The 27769-nt window shown below is 41.1% G+C and overlaps 1 protein-coding gene across 1 annotated transcript in view; it reads right to left on the reverse strand.

The window, feature by feature from the left end:
- Positions 1-27769, reverse strand: part of LOC105937149 (thyrotropin-releasing hormone-degrading ectoenzyme) — a 179090-nt gene that overhangs the window by 95530 nt on the left and 55791 nt on the right. Inside the window, exon 3 of the mRNA XM_036148813.1 lies at positions 10380-10534. Coding sequence (XP_036004706.1) covers positions 10380-10534 — 155 coding nt within the window. The remainder of the gene's footprint in view (positions 1-10379; positions 10535-27769) is intronic.

The following is a 27769-nucleotide window of genomic DNA, read 5'->3' on the forward strand; positions in this document are numbered from 1 at the left end:
CTTTTCCTGAGTGCAAAACAAACACAGAAATATCAGGTGAATCATTTGGACCATTTATGAAAATGTGCAGCATAAATGGACATTTACTGAGACGATGTTCACACGTGGAATCTCCTTTTCTTTCATCTCTAGAAAATTGGTTTAGCTGCACTTAAAATGTTCCCCGTTTCCTGTATTAAGCAAAACAAATTGCTAAAAATCTGAACTAAGGTAAAGGCTAGGACTCCCTACCTCGTAGAGTGGCAGAGTATAATTGAGAGGTTTCGAACGTAAATGGATCATAAACATCATCATCTTCCCATCTCAGCCTCAATCCTTTCATCACTCATGAAAAAATTGGCTTTTTAACTTGTACCTTTGAACCAGCGATGATCCTGTTGGTCATCAGCAGTGATCTGTGGACTAGAGTGGGGTCTGACAGTGGGGTCAGAACCAGCACGCTGATACAGCGGTAAGCTGTAATCAAGACCAGAATCCATCGGGGACGTTAATCAGTACAGTAACAGATACGTACGAGTGTCGGCTGAGCTGTCAGCGTTCCAGATCCCACACGGTGCTAATTCTTGCATATGGCTGAATTAAAGTGTGAGACGGTGGGATCAACACAGGAAGAGCGAAAATCTGTTTTCCCCAACCCCCGTTCCACTGTTTGTGGTTGCTGTTTTAATTAAGAGGCAGCCGACAGGAATAAACTGAGCTTCACAATCTGTCACAGACAGGAGACATTCACCAGGGTCAAAGTGAGGAGTGGGTGTATGGGAGTGAATACACTGGGGAAAAAAATAACGGAGGACCCAGAATATTTTGGTCAACTGTTGAACCATCTTTTATAGGTTTAACAATAAAAAAATATTAAAATCAATAATAGTAACGAGGATCACTGGTTAATGCATTACAGTGTTTAACTGACTTATAGTCAAGTGCAACTTATATATCAATTTTAAATGTAATTCTTACTGACCAACATGAACCAAGGAGTAAACATTACCGTCTGTAGCCACAAGAGGGCGCTCTAGGCTTGTGAAAACTAAATGCTGCTCCTGTACCACTTAAAAATTCATTGAAACATTAACTTATAGACAACAAAGACTGAAGACATGTTTGTATGTTGTTTCCGTCTGCATTCACGCAGGGGAGCGTTGCGTGGTGCAGCCCGAAGAACCCAGACCAAGACAGAATCCTGTTATCGGGCTATCTGTGAAGCTAACAGCAGCTAGCGCTAGCTTACAGCTCTGTTGTCCGGGCGTTTTACAATTTCGCTGATGCACGTGAGCTTAATGTTGTAATATTGTTAGCTTAGCATGTAGCACCACAAGCACCACATTTCTAAATAAATGCGTTTTATAGTCCGGTGCGACATACATTTGTTTTTTCTTTATGACGCCTATCATTCCGGAGTGACTCAGTCTGAAAAATACTGTATATGGTGTCATGATGCAGACAACATTTACTAATTGCGAGATAATTGACAGATTGCAAGAGAAGTCTGCAACCGCTCTTGAACAACACACCAAGAACTTTTTATATCTTCTCTAGGAGAGTCATGTCCAGCCTTCAGGGCATTTTCCTTCTTCCTTGGTTTGATCTGCAGTGATGGCAGGACATGAGCTGATAGACTGTTAGGATTGTAGACAAAGTGATGGGTTGGAAGATTGGATAGATTTTGTGTTGAAAAGTGGTTTGGATGTTTGGTCAGTTGTTGGCTGGTGAGATGGATTGATGGTCGTTGGGATTTTTGGGTAGTTGTTGGGTGTGTTGGTTGCTTGAATGAGGATTTTGGATGGGTTGGATGGATATGGGTTGATACATGGATTGGATAGTTCATGTTTTGGATGGCACCTAGTTGTTGGTTAGTGGGTTGGATGTTGAGTCGGTTTGTTAGTGGGTTAATTGATGGATAAATGGTAGGCTGGGTTGGGTGGTGAGTTGGATGTTTGATGGCTTGGTTGGTTGGTTGACAGTTTTGCAAAATGTGCTTCCTGACATTCTCTATCCTCCATTGTCCCGCTCTTGATTTTTCTCCTGCATTCTTTCATTTCCGTCCCAGTGGACGATGTGAGCACCGACTCAGAGAGACGAGGTAGGAGACGCTTAATGAAACAGGACATCATTGCTTAACGGCCTTCAGTTTAATGCAACCACAATTAAACTTGATGGGTCATGTATTTGCGTCATTAAACCAGGGTTGTGTTGTTGCGCTCTGCTGCTTTAAAACATGTCAGAGAGGAATAAAGGCAACATGCTTATTAAATTAAATGTACACCATGGGATGCACATAGTAAAAATTTCTGCTCAATCTTAAGATTATTAAGATTACAAGAAGGACGATGTAGAATAAACCTTAAATGTATTTAGAAGCAGTCCTAACACTGGATTTTGGTTCATTAGAGTATAAAATCAGCTCTGAGCTGTTAGTGATGTATATTGATCTGGTTATCAGAGTTTAACATAAACATCTGACAGAGAGTGAGTGGATATGAGAAGCCTTGTTTCAGAGAAGCAAAGATGTAGATTTTGGGTTCTGCATTCAGTGCCTGTCGACGTGAGCCTCGCTAAGGCAGAGGTAAACATCAGCTGTGTTTGTCTCATTATCTGAACCGACACACTTCACGCCTCCATCTGTGTTTGCCCCTACTGATGAAGTGAAACAGCCACATGTCATCCATCTGCTCACCTGAGAGCAAGAACAGCAGCGGGAGCAGACGCATGCATGAATGCATGAAAGCATGCGCTGCACCCTGACCCTGGGAACTGCAGCAGAAGATGTCCATCAGGACAACAGCATCACTATTTGCCACAGCAGGCTGCTTTCTATCAGTATTAGTAAAAGCATCCTCCAATATTTCAGTATAATTGAGTCTAATTCAATAATTCATGATGAATAAATACTGATTATGCATAATAATGAGCCGGTGTCTGTCTGAAAAAATAAAAAAAATCACCAAGGTAAAACATGGTGACAGTAAAAGATTCTTGATTATTCTTTATAATTATTGGCAAGCAGAACTAATGTTAAGTTTTGTTGCAACCCGGACACGTTTCTGGACACGCGTTGACTGATGGGCACGCAGCTCCAGTGGTTTCAAATAGCTTTTTAATAATCTTAGATGAATAAGATCTATCTATATCTATAAACATACAATCAATTAGGATATTATGGAAAAATCGATTTATTTTAGAAGTTCAGCTCAGCAAGTGAGCCTCCTGTATGAGTCCATTCGACAGCGCGGCTTATTTCTGCTGATTCAGAAAATTTAGATATTACAAAACACCAAGAAAAAACATTTGTGTTTACAACGTTCTGTCACAGAAATGAAGACGTCAGTTAAGAGACATTTTTCTGGATTTGCGATACGGATAAAAGAAGTCCTCCTAGGATGAGCTTCCACTGACAGACAACACAGAAACGGAGGAGATACTTTTGTTCCTGTTGCTCTCCGGTTTCTAGCAGCTGAATGTGGCGATTATTGAGATCCTCATGCTGCCGTTTCTCTTTGTGGGGGTGAGATAAATGGCCCCAGCATAAGATGAAGGGCAAAGCTCCAACAAAACATCCTCCTCCTCCTCACTTCCTGCTCGGCCCTTTAAACAAACCGAGCGGCTAAAGAACGATACCCAGGAAGATAGAAACAAAACAGGAGGAACGTCCAAGCCAGACACCATTGGTGCTTTTTTATGTGAAACGTCATGAAAGATTAATATATAGTAAAGCATCACCCAGGCTGGGGCCTGATATTGCTATTCAGCGCGTATTTCTGCGACACAAGCCCCAGCCTGAAGCTAGCTTTCATCCCGACTCAGCAGAGAGAAATGTCGGCGTGACGCCACATCGGGAAGCAGATTTAATGGGAGCGGCAGGTTCTTCAGTCAGGCAAAGGCACGGGGAGATTTACAGCCGAGTGTTTCATCTGTATCATCACAACGCCGCGTGTAAGCCTGATTATTAAACCACTGCAGGCGCTTCAGGCAAGAACCCAGCCACGAATTATGAACTGAGCAGTTTCTAACTTGACCTTCCACCCTCCGCTCCAGCGTCTTGCTGACTTACAGTACGCGGAGGCACAACAGAGATAAACCAGCGCCGCTTTTATTGGGCTGGGTTTGAGCGCTCGGAGCAAGAAACACGGAAGCTGGCAGCTTTAACAGGCACAGGCTGTTCTGGGCGCCTCCGAATGACGCCTCCAACGCCACGCTCACATGGAGAAATAAAACCTCATCATCTTCTCCAGGATCAACAGCTTTGGTCCTATTGCTTAGCGGAAGATTCTGCTTTCACCCGAAAAGGGAAAAGGAATTACTATGAAGAAGAGTTAGACACAAAGATGATTGTGTCTACACCTCTGAAGAAGCAGCTAAGCACTAAAAAGCACAAAGTGAATCAGCGTCTGTGGTAGAAGAAAGAGACGAACTCCACCAGGGGTGACGAATGCAGACATTATCGCATCAGAACTAGCTCGCAGGTGAAAAAGTGGTTTTCTGGATCATCAAGAACTTCTGAGAGGTTCTGCTGCAGAGAAGAACGCTGCGGGGTGTCGAAGAGAGATGCTGCAAGTCAAAAACCTGAGGAGGGCAAAAAGGCCAAGCAACCACCACTGCAGAGCTTGCTCAACACTGCCAGCAGCTGGGCGTGATCTGCAGAAGCGTCAAAATTATTTACATCCATTAGTAGAAGGTACCAGGGTTTAGAAATACTTCTGTAGAAGTAGAAGTATCAACTTAAACTTTTTACTCAAGTAAAAGTATAAAAGTCCAGGAAATAAAACTACTTAAAGTATTAAAGTAGAAGTAACCCCCCCCCCCCCCCATTACTATAATCGTATAGTATGATGTTAATGTTTAAAAAAACCGGGATTGTCTGTTTCCACCACATATATGTCCATTGAAAATGAACCATTTAGTCCAATGCAAACAAAAGGTCCATTTAGGTGTAATACTGAGCATCAACATGGGTTTCCTGGAGCAGAAAATCTCATGTCTGGTTACCTCTAAGTGCAAAATGTCAAACTTCAAAAACATATTATCATCAATAACCTTTTACTTGTTATTATTAGAATGTAAATGAACATCCAAGCGTAGCTACAGGAATTGATGAGGGCGACAGATGTAAGAAAACTAACCTGGACAATAAAATAAGTGCATTACACTCTTATAACAATTACCATTGTATGGTTGTCTGCATACAGTGGACAGTGTTGTCAAAATGAACAATTAATCCAAGTGGGTAATAAAAAAATGGAAAATACCAAAGCTTCCTAACAGACAATGTTTTGTTCTTCTTAGGTTTTGGTTAGGGCGTTTGGCAAACAACTTGGTGCAGTACCGCCTCCAACCACAATGAAAATCACTCCGTTCAGGTACCGCTATTTATCTGAATACTTATTTTGTTTTTTTTATTTACAAGCCAGAACGAAAAGAAGCTGAAATAAAATAGAAGTAATGAGACTATTGTCTCAAGCACTTCGTTTACTAACGACCAGAGCAAAAACGGTGTAAATCACATAAATAAAATATAATAAGCCAACAGGGTGTGATAATTTAATCAGAAAACCTTTTTGTGCAACCAGTGGGAGCGACTGGTGTAGAGATGTGTAAAGTCATAGTACGCCACCTTTAAGGGAAGACATGGGTTGTCGTACATCAGGCCGAGAAACCAAAACAACACAAGTCGGTCGACTTGCTTTGAAACGTAAAGAACAGTTTCATAGCAGTTATGCTGACTGGGACGGTAGCTTTGCACAGACGCTCTGATGGCTCTGAGCACCTCCACTGACGTCCACTGAAGGCACCGGAGAACATGTGGAGTCTGTGCTGACAGAACCAGGCTGGCCGAGAACCTCCTACACATTCCCCTTGTGACCGTTCACGGCCCGTTCCTGTTCAGAAAACTTCATGTTTAGAGGTTCGCCTGCATGATTCTGCTGCAGCATGGACAGAGCTTCCAACAAATCCTTGTAAATCGATCTGAGCCAGTGCACGAGTCAGGGTCCGCTTGCTGGAAAACATAAAAAGGCATTCGTCAGATTACCAGAGAGAAGAGCCAATCAGGCTCTTAGCTTGATTAGCTTCATGTTGCCTTCAAGGAGCTGCGTAATTTATAAACTCGGACTTTTCCAGACCCGATGAACAAAGGTGTTTTTCGTCCTGTTGCAGAAGGAAAGCAATGATCCAGAGTGTGAGTGCAGGCCTAACTCTTTAGATGTCTAAATCAAGTATTATTATTTCTCAGTTTGTATTTATGCTCCACTTTGTGTCAAACACAGTAAAGTCTGTCGCTGTAAATGGTTTTGCAGCAGTTTGCAGAGAAAACGCTGGATGTTTTGCAGGAAAAGTGAAGGAGGCAGAGAGTTCAGATGTTCTCTGTCTGCTCTCATCCTTTCCTCCGTCTTAGTCAGCGCCAACAGACGCCGTTTTCATTCCTTCTTTGTTTTCCTCCCTCCTCATTCTTCACCCGTCGTTACTCCTCACCCTCCTCTGCTCCTGGTTTCTGGCCGTGGCGTTTCCTTCTGCTCCGTCCTGTTTTCTGATGTCCTGCTGTAGGAGCAGCGTCATCGTCTGCGCTGCGGCTGAGAAACAAATCCACAAACACACAAAGCTCATTTGTGCCGGATTCAGAGCCGTCCTGACTCGTGTCCCGTTCGCTCCGTTTCCAAACGGATCATCTGCCTGGGCTGAAGGAAAATGTCAGACTTGTGTGTGTTCAGGCTGACTGATTAAAGCGTTCTCAGCTCTCCTGAAGAAGACAAACACACCGTGTGGCTGTTTACCTCTGAAGCAGCGTGTCTGACGACGACGCAGAGGAAACCTGTGAACGGACGAGTTCAGGAGGTACGGAGACGTGAAAGACCTGAGACGAACTTCCCACCTGACTTCACTAAAAACATTTCCTCATAACCTGCCAACAAACAAAGTTATCAGAGCATCTCCTGCATGACAAGCCTAGCCCGACATTTTTCAGAGCAGCTGAAGAATTTCACTGCAAATAAAGGAACTATTTTCTTGAAATCAGTGTATTTTTCCTTGATTTGAGCAGGTAAATAGTGGAATAAGATTTTTGCACTTAAAATACGAACAATTGATCTCCATCATCTTATTTCAAGTGCACTTTATCTAATCATCTTATTTTAGGCATCAAAATACACTGCAAAAATGGATCTAAAAATAAGTAAAATGTTCTTAAAATTTTTGTATTTATCCTTGATTTGAGCATGTAAATAAGATTATCTGCCAATGGAATTAATATTTTGACCCCTATAATGAGATAATTAGACATCCTGCACTTGAAATAAGATGATGGAGATGAGTTGTTCCTATTTTAAGTGCAAAAATCTTATTCCATTGGCAAATAATCTTATTTACCTGCTCAAATCAAGGACAAATACACTAATTTTAAGAACATTTTACTTATTTTTATTCTGTTTTTGCAGTGTACTCATTCTATTGGCAAATAATCTTACTTACCTCAATCAAATCAAGGAAAATACACTGATTTCAAGAAAATTTTCCTAACTTTTAGTTCCCTTTTCACAATGCAGGAGCTTGAGAGGAACAAAAAGCAGACCAGGAGCACCGTGGAGGAAAGCCCTTCCATCCACAAACATCAGCCGGCGGTGAAGTGTCTCATAACATCCATGGAAAGGTTTCCATCTGTGAAAGAGGAGCTCGTACTGAGGCGTTCAGGTCGGGTTGTGAAAGTCAGAGACGTTTAAGTCATTTTCTCGTCCAGTCGCCGTAAAACACAGAGCTGATGTAAGTTAGCGATTACTTTCATCGTCTCTGGAGCTCCTTTAATGTCTTTATCTGTTTCTAACCGCTGTTAATTATCTAACCTAACAGCTCCATTATGCTCAGGTTTGTTTCACAAAAAAAGAAGCAGTTTCCATTGTTTTTAAGATTAGGATTAATTTAGTATTTAAGAAGCTTAAACAAGCCACCCCTGGGCAAGATTATCCCACGTTTACAGATGAATTAAAACCATAAAAAGATAACATTGTCCAACATAGTGCTAAATTCTCCCTTTGTTGTTACACCCCTGGTGATAAAGAGATTTATTAGCCAATTAGAAACATGGCAAAAGCATGAGGTTACATCGCAAAAGATATAAAAAGAGAAAAAAATTAGTTTGAGTGTCACGGTGAACAAAAATCAGAGTTCTGTGGTTTTAAAGTTTTTGGTTCGCTTCAATCAAGAGAAACAGAAAAACTGAATAGAGATTTGGTTTAATTCTTTATTATTTGTAAAAGATAAACATGTATGAATGGAGGGCTATAAGACAATAAAACAAAGGAAATGGTTAATGTTATTGTTTGGGCAGATTTTAATAAGACGTTAAGTCATTTAAGAATATAAAAACAACGTTTGAATCATGTTGGAGCTGTTTTCATATCTAGACAATCCAATCTACGTGACGCACTTGAACGCACCATTAAAGTGGAGAACAACTTAGGAACAACGGACCTTAAGTGTGCAGCTTGTGAAGACTCTCAGCGACGTTAGAGGACTAGAAATCCTGCAGCAGAGGCTTCGCCTCATCAGAGGATTCACCTCTGTGGGGTTTTTAGAAAAGCACTCAGACCAAGAAATGCCGAAGCAGCGGAGGATCCTCCCCTTTATGGGGCCCATCAGGGCTCCTTCAGAGGAGGAAAACAGCCATCAGACCTGCTGTTCAAGAGGAAAACAAGATGTTCAGGCTGATTGTAAAGGACCGCCGGGAGGAATCTTCACGTCCTCCGCCTCAATCAGAACAGCGACACGTTTTGCTTTTTAAGGAGCTGAAAGGAGCTCGACTCTCTCTGCTAAAACATCACTTCTTCCCTGCTGGTTTATTCGGAGCCCAGGTCCTTATTGGTTCTGAAATCCAAACCAGGTTCCGAGGTGAGGCTGAGACTCTGTGCAGTTTGTCCAGTTACCAACTAGCTCCCTAAAACTCCCTCAGAGCATCACTGTGGTGTTTGTGAGAAACAAAGACGAAGGAGAAGCGGTTCCAACAGACGACCTCCGTTTAACGCTGAAACTTTAACACCTGCTGCAGAGGAGACGCTCCAAAGCCAGCGGCTGCTGAGCTCCAGACACTCAGAACCAGAGCGGGACGTGTTGGATTAACGTCTTTTAAGAACAAAATGATGTGTTTATTCTCAGCTTTCACCCATCAAACTGCCTTCATACATTTTTAAAGCGTTTCCCAGATAAATGTGGTGTTTACGCCCCGCTTCAGCAGCGCATTCAGGATGAAATATTCTGCTGATTGGATCTTGGCGTTCTTTCTGACAGGAGAACTAAGGTCAGCAGCTGGGCTGATAAACGTTGAACTCCAGGTGATTTTACTCGGCTGCAGCTCACGACAACACAGACTAATGTTGGAGTCCTTTGGGCCTTGAGACGGGAGAGAAAAGTCCAGGAATCATAAAAGACGTTTATGTTCTGGTTCAGACAGAGTAGCAGGATGTGCCTCAACAACGACCCAGTCCCACCGCCGGCAGCCGGGGAGCCCCCGCTCCTTTGACCAAAGAGGTCTCGGCTCCAAATCTAACTCATAAATAAAAATATTTTGCTCTATTAACATATTAACATGTGCTTGTCGCTCCCGCCATGGCTGAGGCAAAAATCACATAAAGCTGTAGATTTTAACTGCGTGAGGCAAACTTTGGAGCAAGTTTAGACTTCCTCGTCTCCCCTCTCCGCTTCTGTCTCTCTCAAACGCTCAGACGCATAAAGACAGAAGCAGAGCAGCCGGGCCGAATTTTACGATGCGTCATCCAGACATTCACACCAATGGATTACTTGTATTTTTTCTTTCATTTCCGTTTTTTTTATTTTTTTTATCATTGACCATTTCTACCAGATGTCTTTAAAGCGTCAATGTCGTAAAAAAGACACGGGGGACGGGGGCTAAAGCCACACCTAGCGGCGTTTCCCTCTTCCAGTCATTTCTAGGCTGCTCAAAACAAGAAAACATTTTATTCAAATAAAAAAGTCATCCTTATCTCATCCACTCAACGTCTATCAATCCCTCATCCATCCCTTTCATCCCACTCATCCGTCTTCCCGCTCTCTACATTCCCTTTTCCTTCTCCTCAAAAGATCTTTATTCTTCCCAATCTGCCATCAGGCTCTTATTTCATCATCAACCTTCCTTATTTCTCTTGTTCATCATCCTCATCCCTCTCTAGCACACGTTTTCCTTTCTCCGTCACCTTTAATCATCTCAAATTAGTTTCGTCAAAACCAGCTTGGTCCATTAAAGCAAAAACTCAGGGCAGTTGTAATATAAATATGACAAAAGGATTTTCTGGCGTGAATTAAGTCACCAATGTCTAAAAAAACCCAATTAAGGACGAAAGCAGACCGACAGAAGACTCGGCCCCTCGTTAAGCCGTCCCTACCTGGTGGCAGATCTCGTGGACGACCACCATGGTGAGCTCCATCTGGTAGGACGAGGAGGACACCTCGGCGTCCAGCAGGATCTTCTGCTCCTGGAAGACGCTGAGCCCCCAGTTCTCCATGGCTGCGTAGGGATGTTTGGGCACCGCCAGCAAGTCTGGAAGCATCAGAGAGAGATAAGACATTACAGCTTCCTGCGGAGGGCTTTGCTTTAATAAAAAGGAGGCCGTCCTGTGACAGGATGACTGCTAACATCACCGCAGATCCCATTCTGGCTTCAAATTAAACACATGAGTCATTTTAACAGCCTGCCACAGAACCTCTTCATCGGCGCAACATGGATCTACGATGTTTTCTGTGCGACTCTACAAATATCTGCATGAGACGAAGCATTACGCCGCGGCGAGGCGGAGGCAAAGCCAGAAGAAGAAGAAGAGCAGTTGTTGGAGGACGAGACGGATTGTTATCGGGGGGAGAAAGTTTAATACAGTTTTATTTACGCCGCTCTGCTGCTGCTTCTAAGGACGTTTTTCAGGCTGCATGTTATTAAGAAAGCAGATGACTGCCATATGATTAACGACAAACACTGATACCAGGTGCAATAAACTTCTTTTTACTGTGTCCATCATCATGATGTCATCACCAATCTGCTCGACCTTTGACCTCTCTGTTCCTAAAGTCTACTTCAGGTGTGAGCATCCAGGACAGAGAATGTCCATCTATGTGGAAAACAACATCGCTGACACCCAGAATGTGAATGTTCGGTGCTTAAAATACACAAAAACCTGCCAAATACGGCATCCAAGCATTGATGATTCTGGTTAGATATATTGAGCAGCTTGGAAATATTTTAAGGGTTTTTTTTCTGTTGAAATGTTTAAAGAGTTTCTGTTTGACTGAGAAAAAATAAATACTGAAACCACTGCTGGACTCTAAATCCTGATGTTTTCATGAAATCAGTAAATTATGATAAACAGAGGCCAAAACTCCTAAACTGGAGGTGAAAACAAAGATTTTCTCATCAAATTCAATCAAAATGAAACATTAAAACATGAATTTATCTTCTGCAGGCAGATGGATTCAGAGGATTTTCAGGTTAAACACCTTCAGTTTGGTGTTTGAGTGTCGTCCCCCTGATTGTTTTGTGTTTTTTTCCTCTTGGTAAAACTTGATTTTAGATCAAATTATACTTTAATAGATAAATGTTTACCTGAGTAAACACAACAAACTTATCAGTTCATGAATTTATTGTTTACCTCTGAGCCAACCTGAAGCTTTGTGGAATATAATGGCTCCTCTTGTTAAATCATGAACTGAATGTCATTAGGTGCATTTTTTCATGCGGTTTCACTTAGACAGAACCTGTTTGACAACACGAAGTAGGCTAAAAGATCTCCAAATCTCCAGATCTCCTTTCAGGGTTTAGGAAAACTCCTTTCAATGGTCACCAAGGCCATATGGAGAGACAGCGCAGCAGCAGCGTGTCGTTGTTACCATTATGTCTGCTGATGCATTATTTGGAACAGAGGAGTCTGCTTCACCGCTCTACACAGCTTACCCAGCCACAAGATGGCCGCCACGCAGACACACTGGCTGTTCTAAATTTAGTAATTTGACGTCATTTGAGGAATTCTCCATTCTGGAGCTTCAGGATCTGGAAGACTTCCCTTCCTGGTTGAAAATGTCTATGTTACCTAATATTTGTCTCAGTATTTTTCTGTTACCTAATGGCCCAAATACTGAGGGCATGTGTATGTAGATATTTTATGACGGTTTTGTATACACTTATTTTAGTTTTGTATAGTTATTGCATAGTGTAAATGTAGCTTATGTGTAGTTATTGTGTGCAAACTGTGTAGCTGACTGTTATAATTTATGACCATTATTAATAATAATGATATTATTATTATTATTATTATTATTATTATTATTATTATTATTATTATTATTATTATTATTATTATTATTTATTCCATTATTTACAGTATTTTATTTTGGAGGTATTGGTATTCATGTTTTCCAGATTTTTTGTTTATTTTGTAAATTGAGGCACATGTTATCTTATAAATTAAAGACAGTGGTAAAAACAACACCATGCAATACCTCCCCTAGGCTGCTGGATTGGGTAGAACTGCCTCTGGTTATACAGCAGGGCAACCATCTGAAGCATACCAGGAAAACCAACCACAGAGTTACGGATTGGCCTAGTCAAAGTCCGGTACTAAATCAGGAGAAAGCCTCCTATTCAGCTGATTTAAAACAATTCTGCAAACCAAGGTGGACCCTCAATTATGAGTGAAATCTACAAATAATTTTATGTCCAACATGTAGCTCTTCTACTATAAGAGTAAATCTGGATTTCCTGCTGGAACAGAAAGAAAAAAAAAGCTCCTGCAGCTGTAAATATCCTGATTAGTAATCTGCAGAATGGCTCCACACACGGCGCTCACACCGAGTGTTGACTCTTTAGTTTCAGGCGCTTTTTAACCAACAAAACAATTTCTTCCTGCTTTGCAACCAGGAAGGGAACAAAGCGGAGCAATCAGCAGCCGAACACTTCCCCGAGAAACAATTCATGGAGAACTTTTGCAAAAAGTGTGTCTGTTTGCAGCAGAAAGGTTGTTGGAAGTGTCACCGACACGGGAGGAGAAAGTGTTTCTTTCAGGGAAGAGATTTGATTAAAGAAGAGGGGGGGGGGACGACAACAAGCAAAGAGGTGCAAAGGTGAAAATTGTCTTTCTCACTGTAACAGAAGCTCATCAGGGTTTGAGAAGGAAGGGGGAGGATTTTCTTTCCCTCCTGAGAAATGACAACGAGAGTTTCAACGTTGAAATCCGTAACAATTATCAGTGTTTTCTCCATTTTAGGCATTCAGACAGTAAAGGTAAACGTTCACGACTAGAAAGTTCACAGCATCGTGTCAGCAGTGCTAACAAACTGTTTATATCTGCAGCTTTCACCGCATTTTACAAACAAGGCGGCCATATTGGATTTAAAGCCTGAGGACTTGACTTAAATACACATGCGGGCCTGTTTTACTAATTAGGCAGGTGGCTGCTCTGGATTTTATTTAAGGGTACCAGAGGAAAAGGGGCTGAATTCAAGCATTACACTTTTGTTGATCAAAAGGTATATTCAAAATTATGCATCTAACTCAGACTACTTCGGTCTTTTACCAGATTTTAGCCCCAAACTTTGTGTTAATGGTGAAGTTGAGGAAACCAGCGGCACAACGTAGTCGCGTTTGAGTCTCTGAGAATAATCCAGACGCAGAGAAAGGCCGCTGTGGGCGAGGGAAGCCAGACTGCAGCTGTTGTTAATAGCTGGAAGGAGTACCTCAGGAGAAGTCCTGGACTGGGCAGATTTAATCTGAGGTGCTGTCAGCCTCACGCGGATTTATAATCCTGTGCCGGCGTCCAGGAGGAAGTCAGAGCATGTCTCAGGCCACGCTGTAAAGTCTCCAGCAGGGCCGACGCTGCTGCGGCTGGATGACGGCCAAAGGAATGTGTTAATCTCACAGATAAGCCTCTCTTCACCCTTTAAGGAAGATTCAGCCGATAAACTGATCAGGTCTTATCACCTGCAGACAAATGTCCCTGCCTGATGATTACAATACAGATTTACCGCGTTGACTTTTAGCAGATGTACGGATGCTCTCGCTGTGCCGATGTTGCACAGGAGGCGTAAAAATCCATCCTGTCACACCGTTAAATGTGGGTGAATTTGGCCAATGAAGAGCCAGGGAAGCAGATTTACTGCCACTTCTGGCAAGATGCATAAAAACTTCCAGATGCACAAATCTTTTATGGCAGCGGCAGAATCTGTCCATGAAAAATGTTGAAAAATCCGACATCTGAGTTCATTTATTCAGGGAGGGAAAAACAAAATCCTCACTGCCATAATTATTGGTACCTCCAGTTTATTTCATGAAGGTGGAGTAAAAAGTCTCGTTCAGTCTGGTTCTGTCTGCAAAGCTCAGTCAGGATTGCAATTTTATACTTGATATATTGCATTTTAATCAGTTAAATACTACTTTTACAGTTCATATTTGTTGCTCCCTCCATTACCCCTATTATGCATACCAGCCCACATGATATAATAGCTGATGTGACAAGAATATTTTAACTGATTAGCTGAATAGATTTTGCTATTTTGGAATGTTGAACAATAATTAAGATTATATTGCATATTTATTGGAACCCCTTAAAGTAGACAGTGATTATTGCACTATTAAAAAATTCACTGAGGAGGTTTTTTTTTATTTACAAGCAGATGTCCAAGTCCTACGGTTTGCACAAAAAAAACTACGTTTTTCAGAGAAAAGCCTTTTGCCTTGGGACACACTACCCATTAGAAACAGTGTTAAGGGATGGAGACGGAGAGGCAGGGTGACAGGATCCAGCCAAAAGAGATTTCCAGCACAAACCCTCCAGGTGGGTCTGATGTGGAACAAAGGATGAATTTTTAGAGCGAGAACATCGTGTTCGCTGTTGAGCACGGTGTGGGGTCTGTAATGCTGTGGATCTGCTTCGTTTCCATGGCCTTAGGAAGCTTTTTACACAGTGCATAATGATAAAACCCAGTTCTGTCAGCGAGGAAGCTGAAAATTGGACATTTTTGGAGTCTTTCAGCAAAATAATGATCGAAAACATCAGAACAACTTGACATCTACCTTCTTCCATCTCAGTCGCCAGATCCAAATCCAATTACAGCACTGGTGGTTATGGTAAAATATTTATTTTTCACAGTAAAGAATTAAAGGTGAGTATGAGACTTTGCTTTTGTAATAAAATATTTATTTTAAGGCTTTTTATTAATATTTTAACCAAAAGAAAAGGTAAAATCTGCAGATGTCAAGCTCCTCATACCAATCTGCTTCCATTACTTTTCCATTTTAACTAAAACAAAAAAGCATAATAAACAAAGAGTAATGATAAAAAATGTATAAAGCTAAGGTTGGCTACAGTGGGAAGTTAAAGCAACAGATGTGCCGAGGCAGGAGTTTTAAAATAAGCTTTAAATGTTGGGATCAGCTTTGAAAAATCGAAGACAGAAAGTGGTTCAGCACCCGCAGGGAACCCACGCAGCTCAAACAAACATTTCTCCACTTCTGCTCTCTAATTGGGTCATGCTTCAAAAACAGACGTCTTTCCTACATTTCCCACGATGCAGCAGGACAGAAAATGTTGCTGTTCTTCCAAAACCACGCACTTCCTGGCATGGAGCTATTTTTGAATCAGCTGGAAAAATGTGACGGGGCCATTTTTCTGTTTCTGAACGTGAAAACAGACTTTTGCCTCTCAGTTTGCCCCAGTTCTTACAGAAGCTCATAAAAAAAAAACAGGTGAGACACACCTGATGAGGACGGTCAACATGTGTTCAGGAGTTTCTTACCATCATGAAGGGAAATTGGGGATTTGAGACCAAAACAACTGAAGAAAACTGACAAATCTACAGAAAAGTTGGTTTTGGAAATCTGGATTTTCACCTGTAATCCGCAGCATCATCATTTGTGTGTAAAGTTGTTCACTAGTGCACACCTGATGGACCATCATCATCATCATCATCATCATCCAGGTAGACTGAAACTCTGAAACAACCCGAGTCAACAATTTGTGATGGGTTTAATCGATAAAGACACAGGCTGGAGCTGCTGAATTCAAACCTGGACACAAGTGAGTAACTCACACACAAACTACAGTAAAACAAAACTATGATTAAAAAAAAAAAATCTTCTTTTTATGTCAGCAAACTTTCAACCAGAGCAGGGAATAAATGTTTCCAGGATTTTTATTTATAATCAAACCTTTTAATTAAGCTATTAGTTGCTAAACAATGCCTGGAGCCAAAAATGCATCACCATTTAAAGCAGTGGATCTCAAATTGTGGTGGTCGCCCCCTAGGGGTGGCGTGAACACATGACAGAGGGGGTGCGCCTCTTTTTGTCCAGAAAATCCAGCTGCGGTGTAAAATAAGTGAAAAGGTCCTGGATATTATAGAAATGGGACGACAGTACCATCTGTTTTTGGTCTGTTCTTGCAGTGAGTGGTATGAGTAGCAAGGGATTCTGGGAAATCCTCAGAGCAACGACTTCACTGCTTCCAAAGGGCCTTAAGTAATGCTGACACCTAGAGTCTTCCATGTTAGCAGGCTGCTGCTCTTTTGCAGTAAAATACCAAATGCTGTGCTCTGTTTTGGGAACCCTGGGAACTCTCATATGATTGGCTGAGGAACCAGGAAGTAAATTGTTTACAGGGAATGTTACTTCCATCCCGGGTAACAAGTAATAACGATTTTGGTTAATTTGGCAGTACATTTCTTGCTTATTGCCCTTTTAAGAGAGACAACAGTATAAGTAATTATTTTGATGTTTTACATGTTTTAATTTATTTTTTGCAGGGACCAGGGTTGGGGGTAATTCAATATTTAGCAGTCTTCAAAGTGCGCAACAAATTAAAAAAATTAGAACCACTGGTTTAACAGGACACTCCAACCCTTTAATTGATTGAAAAACCATCAAACACGTGCTTTTACAGAATTATCACCACCATGACACTCGAGACACAGCAGCTTATGCAAAGTGAAATATGATAAACACGTCACTACAAACTCAAACTGCCAAGCCCTCGAACGTGATTGGCTGACAGCTTATTATCCACATGACTGAGAGTCAGACAGCAGAACTGATTGGCCGGCGGAGGGGGAACGGAAATTTGATTGTTGTAACTTCAGGGGAATGCAAATCAGTTGTTGGGTTTTAGGTGAAACATGCAAATGAGACATTATACTCTGCAGACATTTAAATTAAAAGGAAATGAATCGCTTCATTTTCACTGCAGAGCGAACCTTCAGGAGGTCCCTGCGTCCCACAACACACTGACATGTGAAATAAATTAGATTCACTCTTCACTCGGCTGTTTTTCCAGTGCAGTTACTCAGGTGTTCAACCAGATCCAGTCCGTCTCTGAGGACTTCCTTTAACGCCGCCACTTTTTGTGAGAAATGCAGAAATATGCTTTTTGAATATTCACAGCTCTGGTGAGAAGCTTCAATTCACCCATCATGCACAGGAATGTCATTGAGCTGGTCTTCTAAAGATTTATTCGAATCATTCTCCTCCCAAGGTGGAAAGATTACGGTACACAGCAAGCAATCAGAGCGGCTTAAATAAAACCCGACTTTGGTGCCAAGGTTTGACTTTACATGAATTTTCTGTCATCCAGGGTCAAAATTATACATACAGACTCTCACTGTAAGGTCTGTCAGCAAGCTGTGCTTTGGTTGTACGTTTTGGTTGGAGATGTAGGCATTGTTCTTGGGGGAGAAATGTGAATGTAATCATTTTCTTTTTATTAAGGAATGTTCTACTGTTTTAACTTCACACAGGAAGAAACAGATGTTTCTCCCAGACAAGGAATGTCTTAGCCTTGTGAGACCATCCTGATCTCGCGAGCTTTCAAGGTTTCACTCGCAGATCAGTCTGGCTACTCTCCGTTAAAGAAAATTTGGAGCCGTTCACCAAACGAACGTCCAATCAGCGTTGGCTTTGAGGCGAGTTGAGGTGTGACGCAATGAGAAGCGCGACAGTTCAGTCTAAAGAACATGGCGGCTTCAGCCGATGAAACTAGCGTTAGCGTGGCTATCGAGCAAGTTTTATCGGAATTACAGAGTATTTCTTTGCTGAGCTAACGAGCCTTTACCTGCAGCAGCAAGAGTAGCTTGGCTTGTGGTTGTGTTTTCGTCGTCGCTCGTAACAGAGCGAGGACGAATCTGATTGGTTTATTTGGCCCGTCTATCACCAACATAGGCCAATCAGCTAACCAGTATTTTCGCCCCTTCCCAAAATTACTTCAACGAAAGGTTTCCAGATGGATATGCAGAGCAAATCCATCTGGCGGAGTCAGGTAAGGAATGTCTTGCTGTATATGTTAATCCCACATCTCTTTGTGTGCCAACACCATGTTGTAAAACCCACCTTGCCTTTTCTTTTGTTTCTTAACCCCCATGGTGTGAACTCCTGACTCCTCTTGCCCCTTTGCAGATGTCTGATAATAAAGGCAAAGAGACAGAGGTAACCAGGGCAGTCGAACTCAAGCTTGTGATAGAACAGGTCTCATGCTCCTGGTTCTTCTGCCCTCTTTCTGACGGAAGAGTCTAAACTTGTGTCTGTGTTGGTTTTCTTTCCAGAATAAAGGGGTTATTAAACTTAGAGATTATTTTTTGGAAAGCCCATTCCAGAATATTAACATTTTATCTGATCCAAAACCAGCTGAGATGTGTGTTTGGGATCAGTGTCCAGTTGGAACATCTAACATCTCAGTCATCCTGCTTCTTTACTCCGTCACTAGCAGTAAAGCAGCCCCTCAGCATAAGACAGCGGGTATAGTGTTGTATGCTCCTTTTAATTAGTTTGTCGAGGGCCGTTGTCCGGCACACCTGAATCAAATGACTAAAATAAAATACTGCAGTCAGACTCTGCAGAGCTCTGCTAATGAACTCATATTGAACTCAGGTGTGTGGAAACAGAGACGCATCTAAAAGTTGCAGGACGCTGGGCCTCAAGGATGGAGTCTGAGACCGCTGCTAGACCTTGGCAAATTTAATAACTTTTACTTCTGCTGGTTTTAACAATGGTCTTTGAGTCTGCAGCTGTTCAGAGAAGAGTTTCTCAACTTCTGTAGATCTGCTATTGTTGCTTCTTGGACCTTCACTGAGTTTCTTGTACTTTTCCATTGTCCTGAGTCACACAAATGTTAGAGAAAATCTACAGAAAATGAAAACTGGTGCACCCAGTTCTGGCTTTTAAAAATCTTTGTAGCTTTATGTTGTATAATTGTTCCTCCTAGGAAAAGAAAATGTTTGAAATAAATTATTAAAGCCCCTAAATTGTTAGCTTTTATTTATACAAATTTAACCAGGAAAAGAACCTTGAGAATTAGAATCTCGTTTACAAGGATGTCCTTAAATGGCCGAAGCCTGCACTAAAATACACCTGCAGGAAAAATTAAACATAACAAAACAAAACAGAAAAGGTCTGAGACATGAAACAGACACTAACAAGAATCCAGAGATGCATGTTCAGTCCGATCATTAACAAAACCATCAATTAAGCCATTTCCCTGCAGATGCAATAAAAGCTGTTTAAACTCACTCATTTGGACAAGCTCCATATAACATAATGTGAAGATGAGTCCAAGTGTGAGGAGCAGATATTGCTCTAACTCAGTGTGAGCCTTGGTTACAGTCAATGAAAACATCTTGTGTGAATGATTATGGTCACTTGTTGGGGTTTGATGCCTTTACGTTCTCCGCTCTGCCACGCCCATCTCCTCCGCTCCAAACAGCACAGTATCACTCAGCAGTGATCGGCTCTATTTAAAGTTCAAACAGAAAACCACATACTCATAGTTTCCTATTTGATAGTATGTACAAAATTAAATAAATCACAAGGGAAAAACAAAAAGGAATTACAGCATTTTGTTGTTTATAGCATAAAATTATTCCCTAAGATAGCAGAAGTTGCTAAATTCCTCATTCAGTCACGTGACCCACTGTCTTAGCCACGACGAGGATGCCGTGACGTCAGTTTAGTTTCAAACACGATATCGAGAAGTAGTCATTTTACATAGCGAGTCAATATTTATTCACCTTTGTGATGGAGTTTTTAACCTTAAACGAGGACGAATATGAAGCTAGCCAATCAGATGTTAAAAATGAAGAGTGGACTCGCGGATCGCTGGAGGCGCACAGCATACTGTAAAATTCTCGCGATTTTTATCACTTGGAGCATTTTTATCACAAATTCGGCCAGCCACTTAGAGACAAAAAAACGATAATCTACCATCACACATGATAAAACTGCTCTAGATCCTTGACTCATCTGTTCTGGTCATGCCCCAAGCTCAAATGGTTTTCTGAAGTGTATAAGAGCACATTGATTCCAGATCCCCAGATTGCCTTGTTTGGATATTCTCCTTCACTCAGGACCCGCAGCATTTCTATGCAAACGAATAGAACATATGTGGTGTATGGAATGGTAATAGCTAAGAAAGTAATATTACAACTGTGGAAAACTGATAAGGTTACTCAGTTTAAAATGTGGATCAGTGATTTTACTGAGACTCTTTATTTGGAAAGACTGCGGTACGATGTTAAGGGCTCCGCTAAAAGGTTCTGTAGTATCTGGCAGCCGGTTTTGGACCATATTTCTCAGTCTAAGACTGACCCCCACGCTCGCTCAGTTTCTTAAGTATGCCACCCGTGCCTTTATAGATAGGTTGTACTATCCTAAACTGTAAATGGTAATCAGTGCAGTGTAACCGTTACTTAGATAATTTCCCTGGCCTGATATTTTTATTTTCTTTTATTTTTTATTGTATTTTTTTCTTCTTTTTGCTTTTCTCTAAAGTTATTATATGTTTTTATTTCTATTGTTATATTGGTAAGAGTATATTTTTTTAGACCGTAATTTGGTAAATATATGTATATTTTATACTCTTGTGTACGATTTTTGTATGTTGCATTTGGAAAAATTAATAAACATACTGTATATTACAAAAAAAAATGCTCTAGACACACTCCTTTCTATTTGAACGTTAAGCACTTTCCAGCCTGTTAGCATCCACCAGATTATTGAAAGCTTCTTCCTCTACATGTCCATTTATGTCCATTTATTCCTTACAGTTGTTTGATCTCCGTGTGACATTATGAGTCTATGGCAAACACTACTACCTGACCAGCTTCTGAACATCGTTTCTGTTTTGCCAAGACCTGATAAGTTTTCTGATCACTGCTTCTTCATGTAGGACCGTTGCCTATCTCCGGTTTTACCCAGTAGATTTATTACTGACAAATTATCTGATGTCCACGTACTCAGTCCAGAGCAGATGAAATCCTAGAGGAGGAGACCATCTGAATCAAACTCCTTTTTTTTGGGTCCTTTCAGATTTACAGTCTCTGCTAAAGCCGGTAACCTGTCCCCTCCCCTTATGGAGTTTCCTGCAGAGGTTTCATGACCCATCCCACAAGTTTCAGACAATTACACTGAATCTTGTAAACCATGCTCTGTCACTGGCTGAATCTTCTGAATGTCTTGTCTGGGTCATTACAGTGGCTTCCTTAATTTATTATTGAAGAATGCAGTATTTTAAATGACAAAAAGCGCCTATGTTCAATCCTGCATTTTTGGCACCGCTAGGAAGCATTCAGAGAATCCCTCTGTGTTATGGTGTGAAACCAACAGAGTATGTCATTGCATCATCAGCATACAATGTGAATTTATATATCATGAATAGTTGTTCCATTGTAACGAGTGTTTTAGATCACTGTGGAGTAATTTTGGCTCCCTTTCTATGCAGAATTGTTCTATTGTAGCCACTTTGAAAGGTTTTCCACCACGAACGGTCTATTTAAGGCCATTTGAAAACATCTAAATCGGATTTAAGTCTTACAAGTGGCTTTGCCACTATTTTCAGACTGATGTCAAAGACTTTCTTTTTTGTACTTGTTGTATTTTGCCTGTCAGACAGGATCTATTGTTACATGATTTCTTGTTTCTACCAGTCTGGAAGCATAAATGTGGCAAGCGAACTGTTACTTAGCTTTCCAAAAAAATGTGGTTAATCACAGTTAATTGGTGATTTTTGAGATATTATGACTTTTTCACACAGGGTCAGGTTTTTTTCTTTTGAAAATCCTCATTTCAAAGGGGCCTTTTATATTTGTTTGGGTTATTTTTAATATTAAAATGTATTTGATTGTCTGAAACATCTATCTCTGGAAAAACAAAGACAAAAAAACAGCAGGCGGCGGTTTGGGGTGTTTATAAGCCACAGTATCTGAAAGAAAACAGAACATTGCTTAGACATTAATCCTCGAAAAATCCTAAAAGTGAATTGTTGTTTACAGTCAGTAAGAAGCTTTTTCCCACTCCATGTGGGCGGATCAAGTTTGGCTTGAGAACTGAAACAGAAAAAGAAATTCAAAACTTAAGGTCTGAAAGGACATTTATCCGCCCACCATCAGTATCAAGCTTTTCTTTAATGTGAAATATCTTTTTTTATGTGCACATTGTGAGTAAACAGGCCATAAACAGTTGTGTTCAATTCAGATGTCAGTTTAAACTATTACCATGGTCTGGAGCGGCTTCGTGCCTTCAGGACTTGGAGGACTTGCAGTAATTGATGGAGGCATGAATTCTATTCTCTAGCAGAAAATCCTGAAGGAGAATGTCTGGCCAACACTGCATGACCTTAAATTCAAGCTTAGTTGGGTTTTGCAGCAGGACCAGAAACTGAAGCATCCACTCAACACCAATCTAGATGTGTTATGACCTTAAACAGGCGTTTTTTTCCTGAACAACACTCCACTGAAACGGATCTAAAACAAAGCTGCAAAGCAGAATGGGCCAAAATGTCTCAACAATGATTTAAAAGATTTGTTGCCAGTTTCCAGCACAAACACCCAATTGTAGGTGCTGCTGCTAAGGGTAGTACACCCTGTTGGTCAGGATAGCTTTTTTTTTTTTTTTTTTTACCAATGAAATCTTCATTTGATAATGTCCTGGTGATCCTCAATAATCCAGGCAGAAAAACAAAGAATGGGTCGTCTGGACGGGTTCTTCTTTTTTGAAACGTCTCGTCTCTTCTTCAAGAGACATCTTCAGTCTAATGAGTTCCAGGTAAACTTGGTCTTATAGGCAGTACCTTCGCACTGTGGATCATCGGTTTAAATGGTGACAATCAAGGCTGGTTGAATGCAACAGAGGATCATCAGTTTACTAACTATCGTTAGTGCTTGAGGGGCTGAGGGGACTGAGACATACTCACAGTAACAACATTGAAGAGGGGGACAATTGGACACGGAGTCTGCCACCCTGACAGTGAAGTGTAATAAAAGAGAAAATGCATCGGAAATCTTTAAGGATGCAAATAGTTTTTTACACCACTTTGTCCCAGATCAAGAATCAGATTTAGAAATGTTCTTGTTTCTATAGTGAACATGAAATCATTTGATGAGTTACTTTAGTTTCCTCTGAATGTAAATGCCGGTTCACAAAACTGAGTGATGGGGGGCAGACGATCTGTTCCTAGAGTCTCTAAAAGTAGAATGGGAGGCAGATCCTTTAGCTATCAGGCTCATCTCCTGTGGAACCAACTCCCAGTTTTGGTCCGTGAGGCAGACACCCCGTCTACTTTTAAGACTAATGTTAAAACTTTCCTTTTTGACAAAGTTTATAGTTATAGTGGCTCATGTTACCCTGAGCTACCTCTATAGTTATGCTGCTATAGGCTTAGGCTGCTGGAGGACATCAGGGCCTATTTCTCTCACTCTACTGATTTCTACTGTTCTCCAGTTTTGCATTGCATTGAAATGACTGTTGTCATTTCAGCTTTTAACTTTTTGCTCTCTTTTTTCTTCATAGCAGGAACACCTGGTCTGACGTTCTGTTAGCTGTGACATCATCCAGAGAAGACGGCTCACCCGCTATTATCATCTAATGTAGAACAGATTACTGGATCAATGTGAGCTTCTGTGCTTTCTGTGTCTCTGCTCTGTCTTCTCTAAGCCCCAGTCGGTCGAGGCAGATGAGCGTTCACACTGAGCCCGGTTCTGGTTCTGCTGGAGGTTTTTCCTTCCCGCTAATGGGTGGTTTTTCTTTCCACTGTCGCTTCATGCTTGCTCAGTATGAGGGATTGCTGCAAAGCCATCAACAATGCAGACAACTGTCCACTGTAGCTGGTTCCCTTATATGGGATTTTTTTGACCAATCTGTTTAATATGATTGATTTGACTTTGTAAAGTGCCTCGAGATGACATATTTTATGAATTGGCGCTAATATGAATAAAATTGAACTGAATTGAATTGAAAAACTGCCCCAATGACATTTTCCTGAGGAACCCGCACCCATTCATGGCATCTACTTTAGAAGCTTTTGGCCAAAGATTTGCTGCATTCACCAACATTTTTTTCTGTAAACCACATTATCATGTTCTGTCCTCCTCCACATATTAGGGTAACACCCAGGGGTCTGCCTCCGTCTTGCTTCATCCACAAACGTTACAGATGAAGCGACACAGCCAGAAAAAGCTCCCATTTCACATCTTTGTCTCCCTCCTTACGCTCGTTTTCTCCCCTTTTTTTCCTCTCCGCGGTCGAGCTCCACTTGTCCCCCAATTATCTTTTGCTCATTCAGATAAGAGCTGCTTCACATCCGAACAGAGGAGGAAACCAGAGGAGAGAGTCTGAATGTTAAAACGCTGTCACAGCCAAAGCTTAACCTGCAGCTAGAGACAAACCCTCTGCAAATAACAAACAGCTGCAGCGAGTGCTGCCGGAGGCTGAAGTGCTCATTACATCCTATAATAAGCAAGTCTTGTGCAGAGTAAACATCATGCCGCTGACACGAGTGTTGTGGGAGGTTAAAATGTAAAAAGGCTGCCCTAAGGAAGGCCCCGCATAAACAGTCCATGAGGAAGTTCAGCCTCAGAAGAGGTGGAATAAGCTCAGTTATATATTTCTGTTTCGGAATAACTCAAATGAACCAGATGTGGTGCCGACAACCTTCGCTTGTTCAATCCAACAGATGAGCCAATACGAAGCAATTCTGTTCAGACATTGGGTTAGCATTAAAGATGACACCAGTCCACCATTAGATGATTAGATTAGATTCAACTTTATTGTCATTACGCAGGTACGAGGCAACGAAATGCAGTTTAGGTCTAACCAGAAGTGCAATAGCAGCAGTGCAGGATAAATAATGGCTCTATAAGTACAGGATATGGATTTTTACTGAATATAGAGATGGATACTATTATAAACAGAATTTTACTAATAGATTTGTCCTATGAATATAATATATAGATAACTAGTATTGTGAACTAAATTTGCAGTTGGATATGTACCGAATATAATATACAGGTGGATATTAGTAGAGTTTTACAGATATGTACAATAGCATAATATACAGATGGTTGTTATAACAGAGTTTACATGTACTATGAATATATGTACAGATGGCTATTACTATAGGCAGAATGTGAGCATGATATACAGGTAGCTATTACTACAAAATGTATAAATAAAGTTTGGACAGAAGCTATTTAAATTAAAGTGCAGTGGAAGGTAATTGCATATTACAGTATTGCAAATGTATATGTAAACAATTGTGAATAAACAGTCAGCAGTTATCAGTCATAGTAGTGCAAGATGCATGTAAACAGTTGTTACTATAGTAACAGTCAGGAATGCAGGTGAACATTAACAGTCTTGTAAATAACAAAATAACAAAATGGAGGTAGGCGTTTTTCTGTTTCAATGAGTCTGAATGTCTGAGATTGTTTATCTGGTGTTTGTACTGTCAAACACTGGGTGCTAGAAATGGCCCCCAGCGGCGCCGTGACCCGGTAAGGCTAAGCGGGCAAAGATGCGTGTTGTTTTCATTGAAGCAAACAAGCTGATTACGTCTATGTGTCACTGGCCAACACAAAGGGAAAATACTTTCTATTTAGCTGATAATATGCCGTTCCATCTCATTTTAACTGCAGCAGATCCAGAGAAACTTACGATTCTTACTTAAGAAATTCATGTGCAGAACCCACTGAAGGTCCTCACACTTCCAATCTCTGACAAATCAGCCGTCACACAAGAAAAGGTTCTCCTCAGATTTAATCACAACCCTTCTGTTGTCCAAACTTATAAATATGGAGAGGAATAAATCCCTAAGAGAAACATTGATTCCCATTAAGGACAGCTGGGTGATCTCAACACTGTCACTCATTTAGAATATGAAAACACAAACCCGTCTGTAATTAACTTTATCAAATAATGAGAGTATAGATTGCAAGTCATTCAAGCTTATCAGGAGGCAGTTTTTGTAGAAATCTATCATTTATCAACCAATCAGCCAGCTTCCTAATCTGTTGATTATACTTTAACAAAAATCGGCTGTGCGTATAGATACGTCAAACACTTCCTCATCTTTTTTTTTTCTTCCTCAATTGATGCCTCTTTGTTGCTGTGGGTTATGTTGTCAGTTTCACCTGGATGGCTGCATCGTTATGAAATCCACATCCTGTTAAAGACCTGACCTCCTGGCAGCGTAACAAACTGATGAGACGGATCAGAGAGGCTTTTATACCTTCAGATCTCCATCCGCGTCTTCTGCTCCCGTTAGACGCAGATGATCAAAGCCTCGGCGGAATGGCTTTGCTTTGTTATGCTGCCTTCTTCTCTAAATCAGCGACAAACTAAGTTGTAAATAGGAGAGGAAAACATGTTGCTCAGGACTATGAAGTAGGTGTAAAAGAAAAAAAATTATCATTCTAGCTAGTAGCATCAATGTTGGGTGGCCTGAAGATACTCTACAAGCAATTAGAGATAAAGTACACCTAAACTTTAGGTGAGTAAATTCAAAAGTAACAATTAGGTCAGAAAAAAAAACAACATTTTATTGAATTTTGACTTCCATGGTGAAAAATCGTTTACCATATATGGAAATGACGCTATGAGACGGTAAAACTTGCTGCTAGCTCCACGACATGTATGGACGGGTTGGTATTTTGTTTCATTACCATCCACAAAAAAACATGTTTTTCTATTTTAATCATACCTTTCCTGGAGATATGCCACAGTGTGCTGCTGAGATTTGTGTAAATACATGCCAACCGATCAGTGCGTGTCACATCTGCTGGCGCTGAAGCAGCACCCGCCTGTCTCCGGTGTCGGCCCCAGTTTTAGCTCAGACGTCCGTGTCACGCAGACGTGGCGTTTCCAGCAACCATGCAGGTGTAGGTAAACCGTGAGCTTGTCCTCTGATCGAAACAATAACTAGGAAGGATGAAGGGGTGAGGAGCACCGAGCCGCAGGAACAAGCAGCGATGTGTCCTGACTGGCATCCAGTAAATGTCTTTAAAATCGCTCCATTCAGAGTGTGACCTGTTCTTTCCTGGTCAAACTCAGAGACTGCAGTTCATGCTCTTATATCCTACAGACTATATCATCGTGATGCTCTGCTTTTTAGTCTTCTTTCATGGACTTTAGGGCCATTAAATCTACTTTAAAAAAAAATCTACTCATTGACAAAACAGGACAACATCCAAACTACAGCGAACCATTCAGACTGCAGACCTGCCCATCAGGCTGACCTTCCCTCCACCCAGGACCAGTACGGGTCAAAGGTCAGGAAAAGGGCAGCTGGCGTCTCCGCAGACCCCACACATGCTGCGCACAGACCATTTAGACTTTTACCTTCAGGTCAGCACCACAGAGCGTTATTTACTAAACTAAATTATTAGTCACTGACGTCTATCAGTCTGGAAGGGAATATATATATATATATATCTATATCTATATATCTATATATATATATCTATATATATATCTATATATATA

The sequence above is a fragment of the Fundulus heteroclitus genome, chromosome 17 (genome assembly GCF_011125445.2).
Source record: "Fundulus heteroclitus isolate FHET01 chromosome 17, MU-UCD_Fhet_4.1, whole genome shotgun sequence".
Classification (NCBI taxonomy): Eukaryota; Metazoa; Chordata; class Actinopteri; order Cyprinodontiformes; family Fundulidae; genus Fundulus; species Fundulus heteroclitus.